The following is a 19,090-nucleotide window of genomic DNA, read 5'->3' on the forward strand; positions in this document are numbered from 1 at the left end:
TAATGCCTGCCACAAAATGGCCCTTTAATTGGGAGCCCGGCGGTAGTTGTTTAGAAAGGGGAGCGCCATCAAACAGCGGTTAACAATCGCCGGCTGAATGCCAGGCTGATGCGGCTGCCAATGCAACATTCATAAGAGCCCTGATTAAAAACTCCTCTGGCGTCCCCAGGCACGCGACCCCCCGACCCCGGTCCTACTCCATCTCAAAGAGGCACGGCGGGAAATTAATTAGAAAAAGGTTCAGCGCCACCGCGTTATCGCATCACACATCTCTCGACATCCCTGATGAAACGGGGAGAAGGGGGAGGGTGGAGGGAGGGTGGGGGGGTATGTGGGGGGGGGGTGGGGGGGACGGAAAATCAATCAAACGCGACGCCGTCACCTCCGTCTGCCGTATTACCTTGTAGGTAAAGAAGAGGTACAAGGCGGCCACTGAGCCACTTCCTGTGGGAGGAGTGAGCATTTCCTGTGCCAGGGGCAGCGGCAAACTTTGCTAAATAATGTCATTAATCATCGCACTGGCGGATTTGCTTTTTTTTCTTTCCAGTGTCCCACAAAAAGAGTGGGAAAGACCGGAACACACACAAATGCAGAATGACATGAGTGTACACACACACACACACACACACACACGCAAACGCAAACGCACGCGCACAAATCGTAATTTAGCCCAGAGGTTGGTCTTCCAATGTTTCCTTCATTTCCCTGGTGAAAGGTAGATCCCCCCCCCCCCTCCAATACCTTTCCCCCCAGCTACCCTGCCCCTCTCCCTCGCTCTCCACACAACAATAAAATTACATTTGCATCAGCTGTGAGAGAATCTGGTTGGATGATTTATTGAAGCAATCAACACGGCGCCGGCCAATCCGTGCAATGCTAACCTGAAGCTAGAGAGAGGAAGCAGTGAAGGGCGGAGAGGGGGGAGGGAGTAGGGTGGGAGGGGGGGGGTGCGGCTTGGCTTGGTCCCGCAGTGAGGAGGGCAAGAAATAGCTGGTGCTGAGGACTCGGGGGGGGGGGGGAGAGAGAGAGAGTGAGACGCGCTCTGTGCAGCGGGGGCAATCCCACTAAGATTCAGCCTTTGATTAGATTAGCATTAAACAACACCCTGGCAGATATGACAAATAGGTGCATTAGAGGCTGTCATTCTCCCTCTTCCCTGGTTCCCCTTCTCCCTCTCCCCCTCTATCTCTCTCTCTCTCCTTCTCTGTCTCCCACTCCCCTCCAGCTCCTGGGTGTCTGGGCGCCAAACACCCCCCCACCCCACCCCTCAGGGCGGCTGACACCAAGGCGGATGTGTGTAATCTCACTGTATTACCACGGTGGAGGAGAAGCCAAGTGAATAATGAGAAGTAAATAGGGTGGAAGCGGGTGAGGAGAGAGAGAAGGAGCAGAAGGGGGAGGAGGAAGAGAAGCAGAAAACAGACCACAGACAGCATTTTTTGGTGTGTGGAAATGAAGCTGATAACATAAAAAGCAGTCGGCGTGGCCTCTCCCAGAGCGCCATCATTAATCAGACAGCGTCCTGCATCACGGGTCTCTTTGTTTTTCACCACACTGTTAAAACAGTAAAAGGCAAACAGAGCCAGAGGTGGGGGGGGGGGGGGGGGGGGGTTATCAGATGTCCTCCTTGTCCGCGTGCCTCACGCACTATAAATGGAAGGTGCTTTGCGTTTCATGTTTACCAAACAAAAGATACACACTCGCACACACACACACACAGACACGCGGTTTAATCCAACCGATGGCTTGGCATACGTTAATGAACTGCGCTGTGTGCTCAGCTCAGCGGTAACGCAGGGAAACCATCCACAACCCGGCCTCTTCATTGATCCGCCCACACCTGCTTATGATCCCCAGGAATTAGTATTCATGAAGCCCCCACCCCGCCCCCGCTGAATAAACTTGGCAACAGAAAAGAAAACAGCCCACAGGAGCACGACAAACAAAAAGGAGAAAATCAATGCACCGCAGCATCAAATCGACATTATCCCCTCCTCATCGCTTTGGCCCCGGTGGCTAGGGCCAGTGCCATCGGGTCAGAGGTGACCCCGACAGGTCGGCCACCCTTGACCAAACCAGCCAATATCTGCTCCCTTGGCCCAGTGATGCCCTCCTATTCCCGGACGCACTCTTTGGGGAACGAGAGCGCGCGGTGGTGGGAGAAAGAAGATAAGATGCTTGGACGGACGTTTTTCCTTTTTTCGCGCACGGACCGCAGATTTACTGCAGTGAAGGTGAGGGTGAGGTGGATAAATCACTGGGGCGAGAGAGAGAAGAGGACAGCAGGGGTTGGAAGGAAGGGAGGGATGGGGAAGGCATAGAAGGGGGCGGGGGAAGGGGAAGGTGGAGGTGAAGAAATGATGAAGATGTTGGTGGGAAGACTTGCCTGTGAGCACAGCAGCATGACCAGCTCCACCACGGAGCTGCTGGACCTCATGCACACCAGGCCTGGGACCAAACAAGACAGAGAGGCGAGACTGCGTTGACATCATTGAGAAAACAAGACGCCCTCGCTGCCTGCTGAACACAGTTACGGTGCATCACCTACTTTTAGTCATCCCGGCTTCCATTCGGATCAAATGGGTAGCGTATCGACCCATATCCAAAACACACTGCCCCCACCGCCCCCCTCCCACACATCAACGCTTGCATTAGCTCAACTCCGTGCCATCTGCAGCAGGGGAGCTGATACTATTGATGGGCCTAATGAGTGGACATGATGTTACTGTAAACTAATACATATTTGGGCCTTGTATTACAGGGCTGGCCGCGCGGCCGAGCATATGTCTCATTGATCTCTAATGGCGAGAGCGGGGGCTTTAAAAGGGCAGGGGGGGCACTGGAGTGGTCAGGGTGTCCTTTCTGGAGCGCTGTTCATATGACCCGAGCATGTTGGAGCTGCTCACACACACACACACACACACACACACACGCGGTTATACAAACACACACGGATGTACACACAGACGCACACACACACACACATATACAAACACATAGGGATGTGCACACACACACACACACACACACGGATGTTCACAGACACACACATAGATATACATACATATGCACATATGGTTACAAATAGTCACAAGCGCAACCGCACACACACACAAAAACACACTCACAAAACACACACGCACTCACGCAGGGACAAGCACAGACGCGTACACGCCTACCTTCTCTGTTCAGGCCCCTACACAGCTATCAATCAACTTTCCATTTTGCTTGCTGGCAGCAGATATCCCAAACACTCCTATTAGTGTCCTGACCTCCGACCCTAACCGCTAGAGCCATTCAGCACCACCTCTAGCCCTCACACTCAACACACAATGCTATTCAATTAGCATCCGCCAGGGTTTCAATAAGGACAACCACACCAACTGTACTCCATGTAGACAGCATGTACGTACACCATATTCTCTTTTGGGGTTGAACGTGAAATGCATTTAAAAAAATCAAAATCCAATCTAAAAAATTGAATTAAAAACCTTCACATGGAAAGAAGAACTGGATCAGAGCTGGAAAGATCTTAAAATGGCTTAAGCTAGTTGGTTATCTGAATGCTCCTGAAAAACATTTATTTATATTGCCGACCATGCGACCAGCTTAGGCTTTATCTTAAAGTTATGGGTCCTTGTCTGTAAGGCTGGGGCGGAGGATATCATGAGATCTGCCTGTACATGTTGGCAGAAGTGAGATAAAGATCTGTATAAAGGGTGTGTGAGACAGCCTACTACAAAGGGTGTGTGTGTGTGTGTGCGCTCACTTGTGCCCTCTATGAGGAGCTCCTGCCCGTGGCTGCCCAGCAGGGTGCGAGAGAGGAAGGGAGCGAAGTCCACGAAGATCTCCCTCAGCAGGGGGGCCGACTTCTCCAGAGTATGCTCCAGGCGCTCAGAGATGCTGGAGACGCACACACACACACACACACACACACAAAACACACAAAATGTACACATAAAGAAGAAAACACAAACATAATACTTTAGTTTTGTGACATAAAACCATTTTATATCTATATATATAAATGTACACATTACACACTATATTTCACACCATTCAATTTCATATGACACAAAATTTGAAATACAACACAGATTAATAATTTTAATTTATAATTTCCATGAAAGTAAACATGAAAAAATAAATGTGCATTTCAATAAAACCTGTGTGTGTGTGTGTGTGTGTGTGTGTGTGTGTGTGTGTGTGTGTGTGTGTGTGTGTGTGTGTGTGTGTGTGTGTGTGTGTGTGTGTGTGTGAAGATGAATGACCTCATGCTGGGGGTGGTGCTGATGGGAGAGAGGATGGGGACAGATGGCAGTTTGGTGCTGGCTGGAGCCTGGCCTCCTGCTGCAGAGAGACACACTGTTAGTTACACACACACACACACACACAAGATAAGGATGTGCACACACACACACACACACACACACACACACACCACACAATACAACATACATTACCAGGCAATCACACACTTACCAACAGGCACACTCACTCACAACCGCACCCCACTAGATTACCCCAGCATGGGACACGGTAGCACCATAAATCTGCGTGCCGACGCCTTGGCTATGAAATAATACAGTGGCCCCCATTCAAATGTATAGAATAGGTGCGATTTATGGTGTAATAGGGCAAGTGTGGTGTAAGTACAGTGTTATTTAATGTGGAGATAGGGATGATTCATACCTCGCGCTATGCTTCTTCCTCTCACATTAGCATGCACAGCTCTCGGGATGAGCGCCAGTTTTAAATGTGTCCTTATTCACCATTGCCCATTCCTCAGAAGCAATTTATATCGGTGGTTCTAAATTCAAATAATTAGAGTGTTGTTTTTAAGGAATAATTTAAAATGTGCAGGTAAAATTTGCACAAATAATTTTGTAAAAGCAATATTTTTCCCATTTTCCATATTTTAATTAACAAAAAAACAGAGGCTCATTAAATTTCGTATAGGTCCTCGTGCATACATTCATGTTGAGCATGTGGATAAATATAAAACAGGTGAAATATTTCTTCAATGGAAACACTTGTTAAATTCATAATTATTCCATTATTCCATAATGGAATAATGACCATCTTCCCCCCAGCCATTAGGCTAATTTGTTGTTCACACACACCTGTGTTCTCAGATCTCTGATTGAGAAAGCCCTGCCTCACCTCGTAGGTTTTCCTTCCTCCTCCTAACGATAAACAATTTACTCATTATGTCGTTACATACCGATTCACCCCCTGTGGGACGCTTCCTTCTTGAGCGTTTAATTGTTCAACTAAAACGTTCTTTATGACTCTCTACCGGAGACGGAGCTAGTGGCGGAATGAGGCGGCCCGCTGGATTGATCAGGCTGTAAATCCACCTCAGTGGGTAACATAAAGAAGGGAATGCCAAGCTGAACAAGAGGGGCTGGGGGGAGGGTTACTCTGGTCCTTCACTAGACTTGTTTTTCCAGCCAGAGTGGTCCCAAACCAGGGATAACTCTGACTGCATGACAACCACTGGAGCACCGCTGTGTTTCTGCTGGTGTGTTTCTGTGTGTGTGTTTCTGCTGGTGTGTGTTTCTGCTGATGTGTGTTTCTGCTGCTGCGTGTGTGCGTGTGCGTGTGCGTGTGTGTGTGTATGTGTGTGCGCGCGCGCGCGTGTTGAACAGCTCCATGCTGGTCTACAGAGACCTTTCGTTCTGGAGCTGAAGTAGCTCCTTCAAATGCAGACGAGTAAATTAACTCATCTCCATTAGTCCTCCCACTACCACTACAGCACAGCAGACACGCACCCACATGCAGACAAGCGCACACATGCACAGAAACACACACAAAAACCCAAGACCAATACAGACAGTTATACACACTGATATATTCGTTTTGAATGACTACACAACTATAATATACTAAAACTGATTAAATAAAACCTGATGCTATGCATTTGACACACATAAGCACACGCATGCATACATACATCATGTACATGTGTGACCGATTAAGTTTAAATTTTAACTTAACAGAGTTCCAATAGAGTATAGTATATCATAAAATAACAACTTAATCATACAGTTTGTACAGTGTGTGTTTGTGTGTGTGCACAATTCTGCTCACCAGCTGCATCAGCAGAGGTGCTCTGGGTAGTGGAGGAAACCACAGCAACACTGTCGGCGGGCATCCCAGTGGAGGCGCCGGCAGAGGAGGAGGTCGAGGCGGCGGACGATGTGGACGAGGCGCTGGCCTTCTTTGGCGCCACGACCACGCTCCTGGAGGAATACGGGAACCAGATTGGAACACGTATTGATTTCCATTGTCAATGGTTCTGCTACATCGCTATCGTAAAAAAGGAAACTCGCTGATGGTGCGAGTTTCGGACTGGAGGAGGAGGCCTCTGAAGATCTGAAGACCCCGGTTGGAGGAACAAAAAACAGAATCAGCGGCCCATTAGACCTCGGAGTTGTCGATGAGGGCATTGTCCTGACTCGGAGTATTTAAAGGAACGGCCACATCCGTCTTCCCTGTGATCGGTAGGGGATTTGCTGCAGTCAGTAATACAGGATAATATGTCCATCGTTTGACCTAATACATTACCGCCGCCTGCTATAAAATAAACACAGGCCAGTGGATGGTAGTGATTTTCTAGACGCCTAATAAAACAACACAACACAATGCTTGATACAGCTTTCTCCCGGAGTACACATCAGTTTGACTTTAGGCATTTCATTTTCCGCTGTAAATCCAGGGCAATTATAAAAGAAACATGCTTGATTTGATATCCGATTCCAAATGTGTGCAACCTGTCCAAAGTTGTGCTTGGCCTTGTCCTCCACTAGCTTTCCCTCTAAGCCTGTTTATAAACAGCCTGTCTGATACAGCGAGGGGCCTGCGGGATGAGGTCGAGTCCACCCGGGGTGCTCTGCGTACAGGCTCTGCTCTGCCCCCTATCTAGCGGTAAGGAAGTGGTGGACGGGGAAGGAGAGCAGCATGTAGATAAGCTGTCAGTTTGGATCGGGGCACTGACAGACCACTGGCTGCATCAAAGAGAGCCCTGGCCCCCGCTTATCAGTGCTGACACAGGGGGAGCCGGGGCTAATCACCAGCTACTGGGCCCCGCGCAAACAAACCCAAAGTACAGACATTTACCTACTGTAGAGATGCACCTACGTGCATGGGCAAACATGCATGCGTGTGTGTGTGTGTGTGTGTGTGTGTGTGTGTGTGTGTGTGTGTGTGTGTGTGTGTGTGTGTGTGTGTGTGTGTGTGTGTGTGTGTGTACATGGAGACAAAAATTATGAAAATGAAAAGAACGTTAAATGTTGCGTTGGCGGTGTTTCAGGGTTGCATGTGAAGTGCCTCACAGTGTTTTACATAAACCTTGATACATTGTGCCTGAGCGCAATGGGGGTAACATCTCAGAGCGCGCGCACACACACACACACACACACACACACACACACACACACACACACACACACACACACACAGGGGAGATAGTGGAGCCTGGCTGCCTCTAGTGCAGACAGAAAGCTGGCTGGGGAATCAAAGGCGGCTTTCACTTGATTTAAGATCGCAGATCAAATGTATTAAAAGTTACTGTGGATGTTAAACACTGACAGCTTCTGACCTTTGGATGATCTATAGGCCAGGTATAGACTAACCGCATATACTGTATATATACATACGCCTAATGCATCTCGTGGGGTTGTACCGTCAAAAGGAAAGAGATTACAGTGTAGTCATCAGGTTCAAACCCACAAGAGAGAAAGAAGGGGACTGGCGGTTAGGGTGTTTGACTCCCAGCCGAAAGGTTCTGGGTTCAAACCCTAATGTGTGTGTTTACTTTTAAGCATCCTTGAGTAAGACTCCTTTTCCCTACCTAGTCATAAATGGCCTGTATATCTAAAACGCAATCACAAGTCGCATTCGATTAAAGTGTTTAGTAACAAAATAGTGAATTGATGATTGAATTAGACTAGCATCACCCGGAACGTGATGCAGAGACGGCAGTCTATCTAGGTGTCCCTAGATAGTGGTGGATGAGAGGACGGTCCCTATCAGAGTCGAGGGGTGATGCTGACGTTAAGCACGGCCAGAGCAGGGTGGCGACTGCTGGGGAGAGAGAGCAAGGGGTGGCGTGATTCTGCTTGTTCAATGGTCCCCTAAAGACCAAGCTGGGGCCATGGTTTTTGTGTGTGTGTGTGTGTGTGTGTGTGTGTGTGTGTGTGTGTGTGTGTGTGTGTGTGTGTGTCTGTGTGTGTGTGTGTGTGTGTGTGACAACGTATGCATGTACGTTACGTTTCACGATCCGAGCTTATTTCACATATGCACATTAATGCCCATGAATTCCAGGCATCCTCACTGACGCGTGTGTGTGTGTATATGCATGTGCATATACACACATGCATACGTGTTTGTGTGTGTGTAAAGGCATGAGGAAACAAATCCATTCGTGTGTGTGTGTGTGCGTGTGCGTGTGTGTGTGTGTGTGTGTGTTTGCTTCCCCATATGTTCCCCCGCTCTGGTCAAGTGAATAATTCAACAGATCATTAGACACACTTATCCTGAGTGGGACGGCCCAGTCGGTTAATCAGCCATCAGTTGGACCTGTATATGAACTAGAGGTGGGGATGCATTATTTAACACGCTTTAACCCACTGCCTTCAGCACAGCCTTGGATTCCAGTAATATGTCCTCCGCTTTCCCAGATGAAGGGAGCGGCACAAGGAAGATGTGTGAAGGTGGTTTACGGTCAGCACCATGTGCATCAGTGCATGTGCGTGCGGGCGTGTTTGTGTGTGAAAGAACGTGTGGGAGAGTGTGTATGTGAGTCTGTGTGCATGCATGCGTGGATGTCTGTGTAAAATACCTCTGTTCTCTCGAGTGTTAACCTCATGTCTTATTCATGGGGGTGTAGTGGTGGGTTGGTGAGAGGGGGGCCGTCTGTGACCCCGTCTTTGATCTCCCCTTTCACCCTCATTTCATGCGACCCAGCGCGTAAGAATGTACAGAATGATATTTTAACTCCGACCCAATCAACCCAATTACCCCCATACACTCCCCGTGAGCTGGGATTGGACGGTGATAGCTTGAGTGGGAGGTGCCCCAACCTTGAAGACATCAGTGATTAATGGAGGCTGGGTCTGCGGGTTTCAGCGCCCGGGGACAGAGAAGGGGCCCACCGTGTACCCAGTGTGATTGTGTAAGAGAACCACAGATATCTGGGTTTACTAATTGATGTCAGCCTGGAGCACAGGAGTTGCTTGCGCTCTTCATTCTAATGCAGTACCTGGTTTGGGAATTTCTTTCTCCATCATCAACTAATGGGCCTGAAATAATATTTTGGGATATAAATCACTCTATTGTTGTGATATCGCCTAAAATTGCCATATCCATATGACAGTTCAAGTCAGCATGTTTTATCCCAAAAAATGTAAAAGTACATTCAAATTCTAATACATTTACATTAATAAAAACATCGGGCGGAATCACTAGTGTCTTGTTCCTTTGCAAATACGCAGCGTTCCCGTTGACACCAGGGTCCACCCCTCTCCTCGACTTATCTCCCATGCACGCACGCAGGGGCCAGCATCCCGGAATGCAAACAGCGACGCTCCATATATACAGCCCCACGTCTAACAAGCACATGTTTTGCTGAAGCACGCAATCTAAATCACCGGCTTGTACAATGACACTGTTTAGCTCTGGTTAGTGTCAGCAAATATTTGCAGACTGGCTGTCATAACAGGGGCATCGCTGGGATATAGATGGGGGGGAGGGGGAGATTCAAGGGGTCTTCGCGGGGATATAAATCAGAGGGGATACTTCACCCTCCTGACCCAGCCCAGTTTTTATCTGGGGAATCCGGGCTTTTTCCATACATCGGCCTCATAAATCCACAACACCGCTCTGTCCAGCGGAGAGAGCCCACCTATATATTTTTTTACAGAACATGTTAGGGTGAAATGGCACCTCAAGGCATTGACCGCCTATACTAACAGACTCATAGGGGAGGCTTTTGTGATGCTTTTGCCAGTGCCTACACTGTGTACATTTCACTGGCCTTTATAGGCGGTGCTAGTGAGTGCATTGAAGTTAGAGAGGGGCATAGGGTGTAGACAATACACTTGTACAGGAAGCAAGATTTCACATCCATAAGACCGATTTTTCTCTCCCCAGGTAAATTACCTGCCCCTTCATCGACACAGGTCAAGAAAATCCATGTAGAGTACCACTCTCCATCAAAGTCAGACTTGTAAAGGGACTTAGTAAGCACAATGGCAGTGAATCATTACATCTTGATTCTCAAGCCCAGGTACTTCACAGATTGGCTGATCTGGGTATTGAGGCAGCCTGATAGGTAGGTCAGACTCTCCAAATGATCAGCAATTTAGCAAGAGTGTAGCATTTCATCAATGAATCAGAGCCACATATTCCCACTATAGTATTCCATAATCTAGACTCCTTGACGTTTTGACCAGGACATGTGTGCTGATCAATATGTTTTAGTTTTGAGTGGTTGTGAACACAGACAGTAAACGGTACAAGAGGTAAACAAAGAACTAGCAGTCGGACTGCCGGGGGGGATGGAGGGGGGATTAGGGGTTGTTGGGGCTACGTCATCTAGCTGAAGCGACCGCATCTGTAAGCCGGCTTGTGCAGGTCGAGGACGGCCCCCACACCCGGAGACAGTGAGCGGGGCTATTAGTGTACGCCCTCTAGCTCCCCGACAGCCCTCTCTGGTCCTACTGTGCGCTCAGCGCAGAGCGCCGGAGCCAGCCTAATCCCCCCTGATATGGGAAGCACCCCGACTTCTGACACAGCATTCCTCAGATAAAGACCCATGATCACAGAGATGCCCCGCAATTCCCAAACGTGTATGTGTGTGTGTGTGTGTGTGTGTGTGTGTGTGTGTGTGTGTGTGTGTGTGTGTGTGTGTGCTACGAGAAAACAACTTGGTCAGAGTGTGTCAGAGTGAGAGAGGAAGAAAGAGAAAGGGGGGTGAGAGGGAGAAAGAGATGGAGAAAAGCTTTCTTCAAGAGGTGAGCACCTTGACATGACAACTCCCTTGTGGAGACCGTTCGCTCACTCTCTCCCTTTCCCACCATTCTCTGTGCCTACCCCCCATTTGTGAACGTCTTCTGTGGAGACAATGCTCTCCAAATGTAAACCAGAAGGGGGTCCAGTCCCGTCTCACCCGGGTCCGTCTGTAGTTAAAGCACATGAACCCCACCCGCCCAAAACCCACCATGACATTCACCCCCCCGTACACCTCCAGAACAAACGCAAATGTATACATCTTTTACTACCAGAGATATACAGGGCAGGCCAAGGGAAACAAGGGAATAAAACAGCAGAATGATACAATGAACACATTACATTTCAGGGTGACATGGTAAGAGTTGAATAAGTTCTATATCAGAGCGACATGGTGAAAGTTTAAACTGTTCTATATCACAGTGAGTGACATGGTGAGAGTTGAAAATCATAAATACAAGTGATAGTTTATATTTGTTGATAGTTTAAACAGTTTCCTGCCACCAGCCATCACTTTAATTATTTACTTTATTCTGTATTCTGGTTCTGCTTCTAGACACGAATGTTTGAGGTTACTCCTTGTGTAGGCGTGCCCTGAGCTTCACTCAAATTAGCTGCATTCAATGTTTTTCATAACCATCTCGCATCTACAAATCCCCTCTACTACTACTCTATCTCAAGAGCTACACATCTATACATTGATATAAAGTGGGTCACATATGGGTAAAAGCACAAAGTACTCAAAGCCTCCTACTGACCTATCAAAGGAGCGGAAGGAGCGGGACGGGTCCCTGGAGGCGTCGCCCAGCGCGCCCAGGAAGGCCGGCGGGAGGAGACCCGAGTCCACGACCACGTCCTCGTGGGGCGCGCTCACCAGGCTGCGCAGGATGTCCTTGACGTTCTTGCCCTTGGCGTCGGCCGGAGGGGGCCGCACCTCGGAGGACAGCGTGGACAGGGCCTCCGAGATGGCGTCCGGCCCGCCGCCGCCGCCGCCACCGCCGGTGGCAGTGCCCAGGGGGGCGGCCGCGTCGGCGGAGGCGCGGTCATCGCTGATGCCCGAGTCGCAGCGCTGGATAGGAACGCCGTTCTCCAGCTCCAGCCCGCCGTGGACGCCGCCGCTGTCTGCGAGCGGGAATATCGACGAGGCGGTGTTATGAAATTGGTGTGCGCGACTCCGGTCAAAAGTGTTATTAACAGGGCATTAAGCAAGACTTTTAGTTTTACGTTTTATCAGGAGTGCACTTTGTTGAGACGTAATTCATCTTTATCTCTGAGATGTTACCCTTTTGAACTTGTAACATCTACTCCTACTCTGCACTTCGTCCAGTTGGTGTTTCTTTTTTTTCCTTTTACATGTTTCTCGAACATTACTCAGACCTCCCTTTGCTTTGGATCCAAACATCAGTTTAATCCCCAAAATAACTATGCACTGGAAAGCATTTGGTTTCAGACCATATTAATGTGTATAAACCCTGGTGATAATCGGGCCCTGGCGTGAAGCCTGGTGTACCTGTGCTCCGGGAAGACTGGGAGCGCGACGGGGTCTTCTTGTGGTTTTGGGGCTCCAGTATGTCGCGGTACTTGGACACCATGAGCACTGAGATGAAGTAGACCACGGCCAGAGCCAGGAACTGGGCCTGCTTACTGTCCTCCTTGGGACAAGACAACAACCAAACAACTCTATGACCCAAACCCTGCTAGGGGAACTACTCTGGCGACCGCCAAGAATCGCACACAGAGAGAGCGAGAGAGCAAGAGAGCGAGAGAGAGAAAGACAGAGCGAGAGAGAGAGAGAGAAAGACAGAGCGAGACAGAGAGAGAGAGACAGAGCGAGAGAGACAGACAGAGCGAGAGACAGAGAGAGTGACACAAATACTGACAGTGAGACACAGAGAGAAATAGACAGAGGTAGAGGTAGACTCCTGCGTGCTCTATAATGACATGCTTTAGAGATCTGCTAAATAACTTGGGCTGTACTTAATGATTAGGTTTCTGTGTGTTTGTATGCATGTGTGCATAAAGGTGTGTGTTTATGTGAGTTATTTGGATTTTTTTGCTTGTGTGCGTGTGTGTTAACTCACGATATCTCGGAAGACAACAGCCCTCAGGCGGTTGATGTCCATGTCCTGCAGCAGCCGGTCCATGTCACTGATGGGAGAAACTCCCCCGGTTACCACGTCAACGGGACTCTGGAAGACACCAGCATGCAGTTCAATGCACAGTATGGGAGAACACAACTATACAGAATACAGATGGGAAAGACTCTAATTAGATTGGTGAGGACTATACAGTGGCATCGTGTTGTACTGATGGGGGTCTTCAACGCCCAGCCAAAAGTTGTAGGTTTTGATACCCAACGTCCGCTATGTTCCTGGAGGCAGCCTTGAGCAAGATGGATGTTACAACATCCTAAGGCTGATATGCATAATTACAACACTAAACAAAACAAAGAGACACAGGACATTGGGAGGTGGTGATTGGTCTTTCCACACTGGCCTTGATACACCAGCTGCCACCTGGCCCAACACTCAACACACCTACCCACAACCAACTAGTTAATTAAGCCTCACTGGAACAGGGAAAACAACAAGAAAACAGAACAGGGGAGTTCACTGACAAACCATGTTAATGCAGAACAGAAACAGAAACACGACCATAGGTCCTACCATGCCTAAACCTGTAATTTTAGGATGAAAGTATCTGCTAGATGAATAGATAGGAACTCAACGATTAATTCATTTCAACAATCCAGAGGGATTTCTTTGTCAACTCAGACTCAATACACAGAAATGATTTGACAAATGACAAGCATTTCTATGCACAAAGGAATGCAAGGGAAACAATTCAAATTCAAAGAAAACCACACCGCCAGAGTGATCATCATCATTATCAATCAATGTGCACTTCAGGCTGAATGGTACAGTTCCAAGATTTAGGGATGTTATCCCTCCGGGGAGCTGGTCCTTAACATAATAGCTCTTAATATAGAGCCACTGCATTATAAATGAGCGTTTTACTCACACCAGTTTCTGGAAAGCCAAACACGACTTTACTGGAAGTCGGCATATCAGATCTATTGAGCTCACAGCAGAAAGGTTATCGGCAGGGTGGAACAAATAGCGGCCGATGTGGTAACACAAGAAGATGTGATCTAACGCAACAACCGTTTGCCGATCGGCCCGTTGGGGTCGCCGGCCGCCAAAGGTCACGGCTCCATCTGGTTTACTAGCAGGGAGGAGGAGGAGGAAACTCGGGAAGAGTGTTTGGACTCACTCAAGGCTATTTATAACTTGTGCCTGACCAGACAGGAATGTTTAGTTTCACTTTCTCTTTGGGGGGCTCTGAGGTAAGGAGCAGGCGTTCGCTGAGCCAGAGAGGGTTTGCTGAGGTTCAGTTGAACTTCGTAAGCCCAGATCTCCCAAAGTGTCTGTAGCATAGGCGGGCCTGATATGACTAGCTCATCCTAACCTCAGATGACCGAACACAAACTTTGTTTGCGCAAATACACAAACTATTCTGAAGGGAGAAGGGCTTTTCTCTCCTTGTACAATATTAAGTCATCTTAAAGTAAATGTATTAATTTCATTGACCGATTGATTCATGTGTGTGTTTGTGAGCGGAGGGTAGGGTTGGAGGGGTGGTGGGGGGTTGGGGAGTCTCTACCACCACTTGCCTGTGCAGCCATGGACCCAGTGCCGGATGCGGTGGCGTGGGAGCGGCCCATGGAGTCCGATCCGGGCTGGAAGTGCTGTTGACACTCCAGACAGTTCCTCACGGCCATGGCACACACTAGACAGGGGGGGGAGAGAGATGTTATGGCTGATGTGACATCACGTAAAACAAAGATTAACTGGGTTATCGGAATAACAGATCCAGCCTCATTGCTGAATCCCCACGGGGAATGCCAATGCCAGGAAATGCATCCAAAAAACACAGAAAGATCTAGCTCTCCTGATGTGTGGTGAAACTCCAGCAAATGTCTCTGACTATGTTTAATAGAGGCTTGGGTTAAGTGTGGTTTATAAACATTTTGATATATTGGGGTGGAGGTAGTCCACAGTTTTTCCTCTGCACTTTTTTTCAGACAACAGCATCAGCAGCACCTCAACAGAGATGTTATGCATTACGTGACAAACAAGGACTTAGAGGCCCATGTTAAAAAAAAACAGCAACACAGCAAATACATCAGACAAAAAAATAACACAATGGGGCTCAAGTCCAAATAAATAAAGGAACAGATGGAGCAATAACAATAACTGTAAAACCATACATGGTGAAAAATCTGATCTGTAGCGCAAGGTTGGACAAAATAAGCGAGTGAGCGAGCGAGAGGGCGAGCGTGCAAGAGCGAGCGAGGAAGAACTGGGGTGAGACAAGGTCGCCGCTACGGCCAGTCCCTGGGAGCAACGCTCACTCTTCCCTGCTCCACCTCTCCTCTTCAAGGTCACAGTGGCAACGCCCCTGTATCACACCTTCCACACCACCATCACCGCCCCCTTAACAAATGATGCTCCAGGAGGAGGAGGGGGAGGGAGGTGCGGCTAACAAACTACCTCCGTACCGGTGGAGTAGGTTCACAAGCTAAAACCAGAACATTTACCATTCCTAATCTTACATATTGCTTTTTTTTTTCTCCTCTCTCTCTCTCTCTCTCTCTCTCTCTCTCTCTCTCTCTCTCTCTCTCTCTCTCTCTCTCTCTCTCTCTCTCTCTCTCTCTCTCTCTCTCTCTCTCTCTCTCTCTCTCTCTCTCTCTCTCTCTCTCTCTCTCTCTCTCTCAGCTTTCGTTCCCCCTTCCCCGCTCTGTACTTGACAACTGACAAATGTTGACTCCAAAGCCGTTTAGATTACACAGGGAATTATTCCATCCTGAAATGGCCTCTCTTTTTCCATTAAGGCTGCTCGTTCATACAACCATTTATAAAGAAAAGACCGGGGGGAAAAAAAGACACGAAAAAAGTGGAAGAAAATGAAAGAGTACGGCAGGCAGGAGAGAGGAGGAGGAAAGGAGACCGAGGATAAACCTTGTTACAGCCTTACAAAATCAGATTAGGCGGCAGCGACGGCGAGAGCATACCTCATCAAATATTCATTTCATAACGGCGGCGCGCTAACAGCAGCTTCTGCCGCTCACGCCGCCAAGCTCCCCAACACGGCCGTGGTAGCGCCCAGCAGGCAGCACCGTTTGCTGCACCGAGCGGCACGCCGTGCGCACACGCTTGTGTTTGTCTTGTTTGTTCATCGTGGCATTGTATACAATATATAACACGGGAAGAAACAACACGGAGGAGGAGTGATCTATTTAGCATCCGGTACAGGATGTTTAACCACCCGTGTGAATAACAGAGGTACAGCTCGCTGCGGTGCAGGGAGTGTGGACTCCACGCAAAACAGAAAAAAAGGATGAATAATGTAAAGTATCTCAAATCTTTTATTCAGCTGGAGCTAGGGCTTGGCTCTTGAAGCTGTCAGAGGAGACCTTAATAGCCTGCACCAGAAGGCAGGCAGGCAGGCAGGCAGGCTGTGGCCCCCAGGCTACTGGAGGCTGTGCGGTGTGCAGCCAAGGCCATTATGAAGAACGCACTACATCATGATAGCAGCCATTTTAGAGTGTTGCCATGCAGCGGGGTTATAATAACAAGATAAGGGGGGAGTACTGATACGAGCACAGAGGGGGAATGGGGGGGAGTGAAGGAGAGAGAGCGAGGGTGCGGGCGAGAGAGGGAAGGAGAGTGAGGGACAGAGGGATTGGGAGAGTGAAGGGGGGGGGAGGGAGCGACAGAGAGAGGGGGAGAGGAATGGAGGGGGGAGAGCGAGGAAGGGAAGGAAAGGGAGTGGAGAGTTCAATGGGGGGGGGAGAAAGTGAGATGGAGAAAGGCAAAGAGAGGGAAAGAGAGAGTAAAATAAAAGAGGGGAGAAAGGAAAAGAGATAGAAACAAAGGGGCAGTGAGAGTGTGTAAGCAAGCAAAAGATAGGAGGGGTGATGACAGAAGATGAGGCAGGGAAGAGAGAGCCAGCGAGAGAGGGAGAGCGTGAAACATGAGTAAGAGACGACAGAGTAGGTGGGGTGAAGGGGGCTAAAGAGAGCCATGACCGGGGCGGGCCCCGGAGCCAAAGTGTGTGCAGGCAGATATATAGAGGATCGATGGACACGGGGAGAGAGGGGAGTGGGTAAGAGGAGGAGATAAGGGCAGGGCACGGAGTGCGGGTAGAGAACAGTAAACCAGCTGAACGGAGCGAAAACAATCCTGTGTTGGAGCGGGCGGTGGCAGAACAGAGCGGGTGGGACAATATTGATCGGCTTAAGAATAGCGGCCCTCAGTCTTCCTAATACCGCATCGACTCCCAACACAACAATATCAATATTTAATTTATCGGGAGCGTAACGACCGCTCGCTGCCCGGACGTTAGTTTGCTGTCCACAAATAACATATTGGATTCCCTTTGGTTCGTTTTGTGCCACATTAACTCAATGATGTGTGTTGTGTGAAAATAACTATAAAATATAATGCACACAAAAGAAACCTCAGCAATAGATGTATTTTGTATGTTTTCTTTTATGTTATTAGATAGACATGGACACAGTCTGTCGATTATCCCTATTATTATTGTAAACGGAACCTATTCTGTAGCCGACTCATTGGATGTGAACGCATGAGGCGGTCCTGTTGGATGGAAGGAGGCTGGGTGGGAATATAATAGACTTTAAATCAAAAGAAGCCTGCAGAAAACAACCAAACATAACGTCTCCCTGGTTCCCACCACCAAGTAAAATATTTTGTCATATCGGACAACAAGGAACAGGACCAAATATGTAACTAATCCTGCCTACTTAATGCATTTCTATTTTTTCTACCCGTCAAGAAGGCAGATTCGATTTGTGTTTCAGTTTGAGTCATGCTAATCACAATAAATTCCTTTGGAAAAAAAAACTGTAACCACTTGTTTCTCCATGCTTCCGAGAGGAAAAATGAGGGGACATTTTTTAAAAGGTCCTAAGATAAGTTACGGTTGAAGACTGCTGTACTGTGTTTCTAAAATATGATCTGGTCAAATTCATGCCGAATCACATAATTAGGACGAACATAAAACTTGTGATTAAAAGGAAAAAGGGCAGTGTCTAGGACAGACAGGCAATGGGATGGAGAGACAGAGAGACAGACTTGATGATTGAGAGAGGCAGACCGTGACAAATATACAAAGGAACGTTGGGAGACAGACAGACAGACAAACCGAAGGACGGAGAGACACAGATAAATAGGAGGACGGAGAGAGACAGACACACAGACTAACAAACAGACAAACTGAAGGACGGAGAGAGAGAGAGAGACACAGACAAAGAGGTGGAAGGCGAGAGCCGGCCAGACGCACAGACAAACAGGAGGACGGCCGGACGGTTGACCCACCGAGGCGTAGGCACTGGCGCAGGATCCCTCCGGAGGACATGTTCTTCTCCGCCTCGATCTCGGTGAAGTTGAGGGAGCTGGCGAAGATGAGGACGTCCACCAGGTTGACCAGCCGCTGCAGGAAGGTGAGGGAGCCCTCCACCGTCAGGCCCTGCGACGGCTCGATGTTCTCCAGCTCGTGCTGCGGGGGGAGGGCGGCATCAGCTCACTGTTGTCATGGGGTCAAGTCCGCCATTCGTTCACTTTTCAGTCGTTCAATTCGGACACTTTCCGTTTGTGCATGTTTTGCTTTGTGGGCTTTACAGGTTGTTAAGAACAGAGCGACGTGGTTGCATGGTGTTATGTGTTTTTATGTGAGCACTGCAAGAGAAAATTTCTGTCATTTTTGCTGGACTATGAATGACACACAAATGTGTCATGGAAGTATTACCATTTTTCCTTTAATCTACGTAGAAAACGTAAAAAGGGGAAAGAAAATAACACAAGCGATTCCACGCAAAAGGTGGACTACATTCACGATGATACCGCCTCTGTTCCAATCCAAAGCGCTCTCGGGCCACTTCAGACATACATAGGTCGTACTCGGCTATAAATTTGATTGAGATCCACCATATAGGTGAAGCCTAACTGGGTTATTGTGAAATTGAACCTAAATTGCCCGGGTCTTCCCAGAC

At 48.5% G+C, this 19,090-nt stretch overlaps 1 protein-coding gene across 6 annotated transcripts in view; it reads right to left on the reverse strand.

Moving 5' to 3' along the window:
- Positions 1–19,090, reverse strand: part of lrba (LPS-responsive vesicle trafficking, beach and anchor containing) — a 183,672-nt gene that overhangs the window by 115,297 nt on the left and 49,285 nt on the right. For 4 of the 6 annotated variants that reach the window (XM_079728922.1, XM_079728919.1, XM_079728921.1 and 1 more), the window contains exons 25-33: positions 18,417–18,597; positions 14,687–14,802; positions 13,095–13,202; positions 12,524–12,665; positions 11,772–12,135; positions 6,094–6,245; positions 4,272–4,350; positions 3,770–3,903; positions 2,387–2,448 (exon numbers count right to left, since the gene is read on the reverse strand). In XM_079728922.1, coding sequence (XP_079585048.1) covers positions 2,387–2,448; positions 3,770–3,903; positions 4,272–4,350; positions 6,094–6,245; positions 11,772–12,135; positions 12,524–12,665; positions 13,095–13,202; positions 14,687–14,802; positions 18,417–18,597 — 1,338 coding nt within the window. The remainder of the gene's footprint in view (positions 1–2,386; positions 2,449–3,769; positions 3,904–4,271; positions 4,351–6,093; positions 6,246–11,771; positions 12,136–12,523; positions 12,666–13,094; positions 13,203–14,686; positions 14,803–18,416; positions 18,598–19,090) is intronic. The other 2 variants (XM_079728923.1, XM_079728920.1) reach the window with 1 other exon arrangement.

The sequence above is a fragment of the Pollachius pollachius genome (assembly GCF_949987615.1).
Source record: "Pollachius pollachius genome assembly, chromosome: 2".
Taxonomy (NCBI): domain Eukaryota; kingdom Metazoa; phylum Chordata; class Actinopteri; order Gadiformes; family Gadidae; genus Pollachius; species Pollachius pollachius.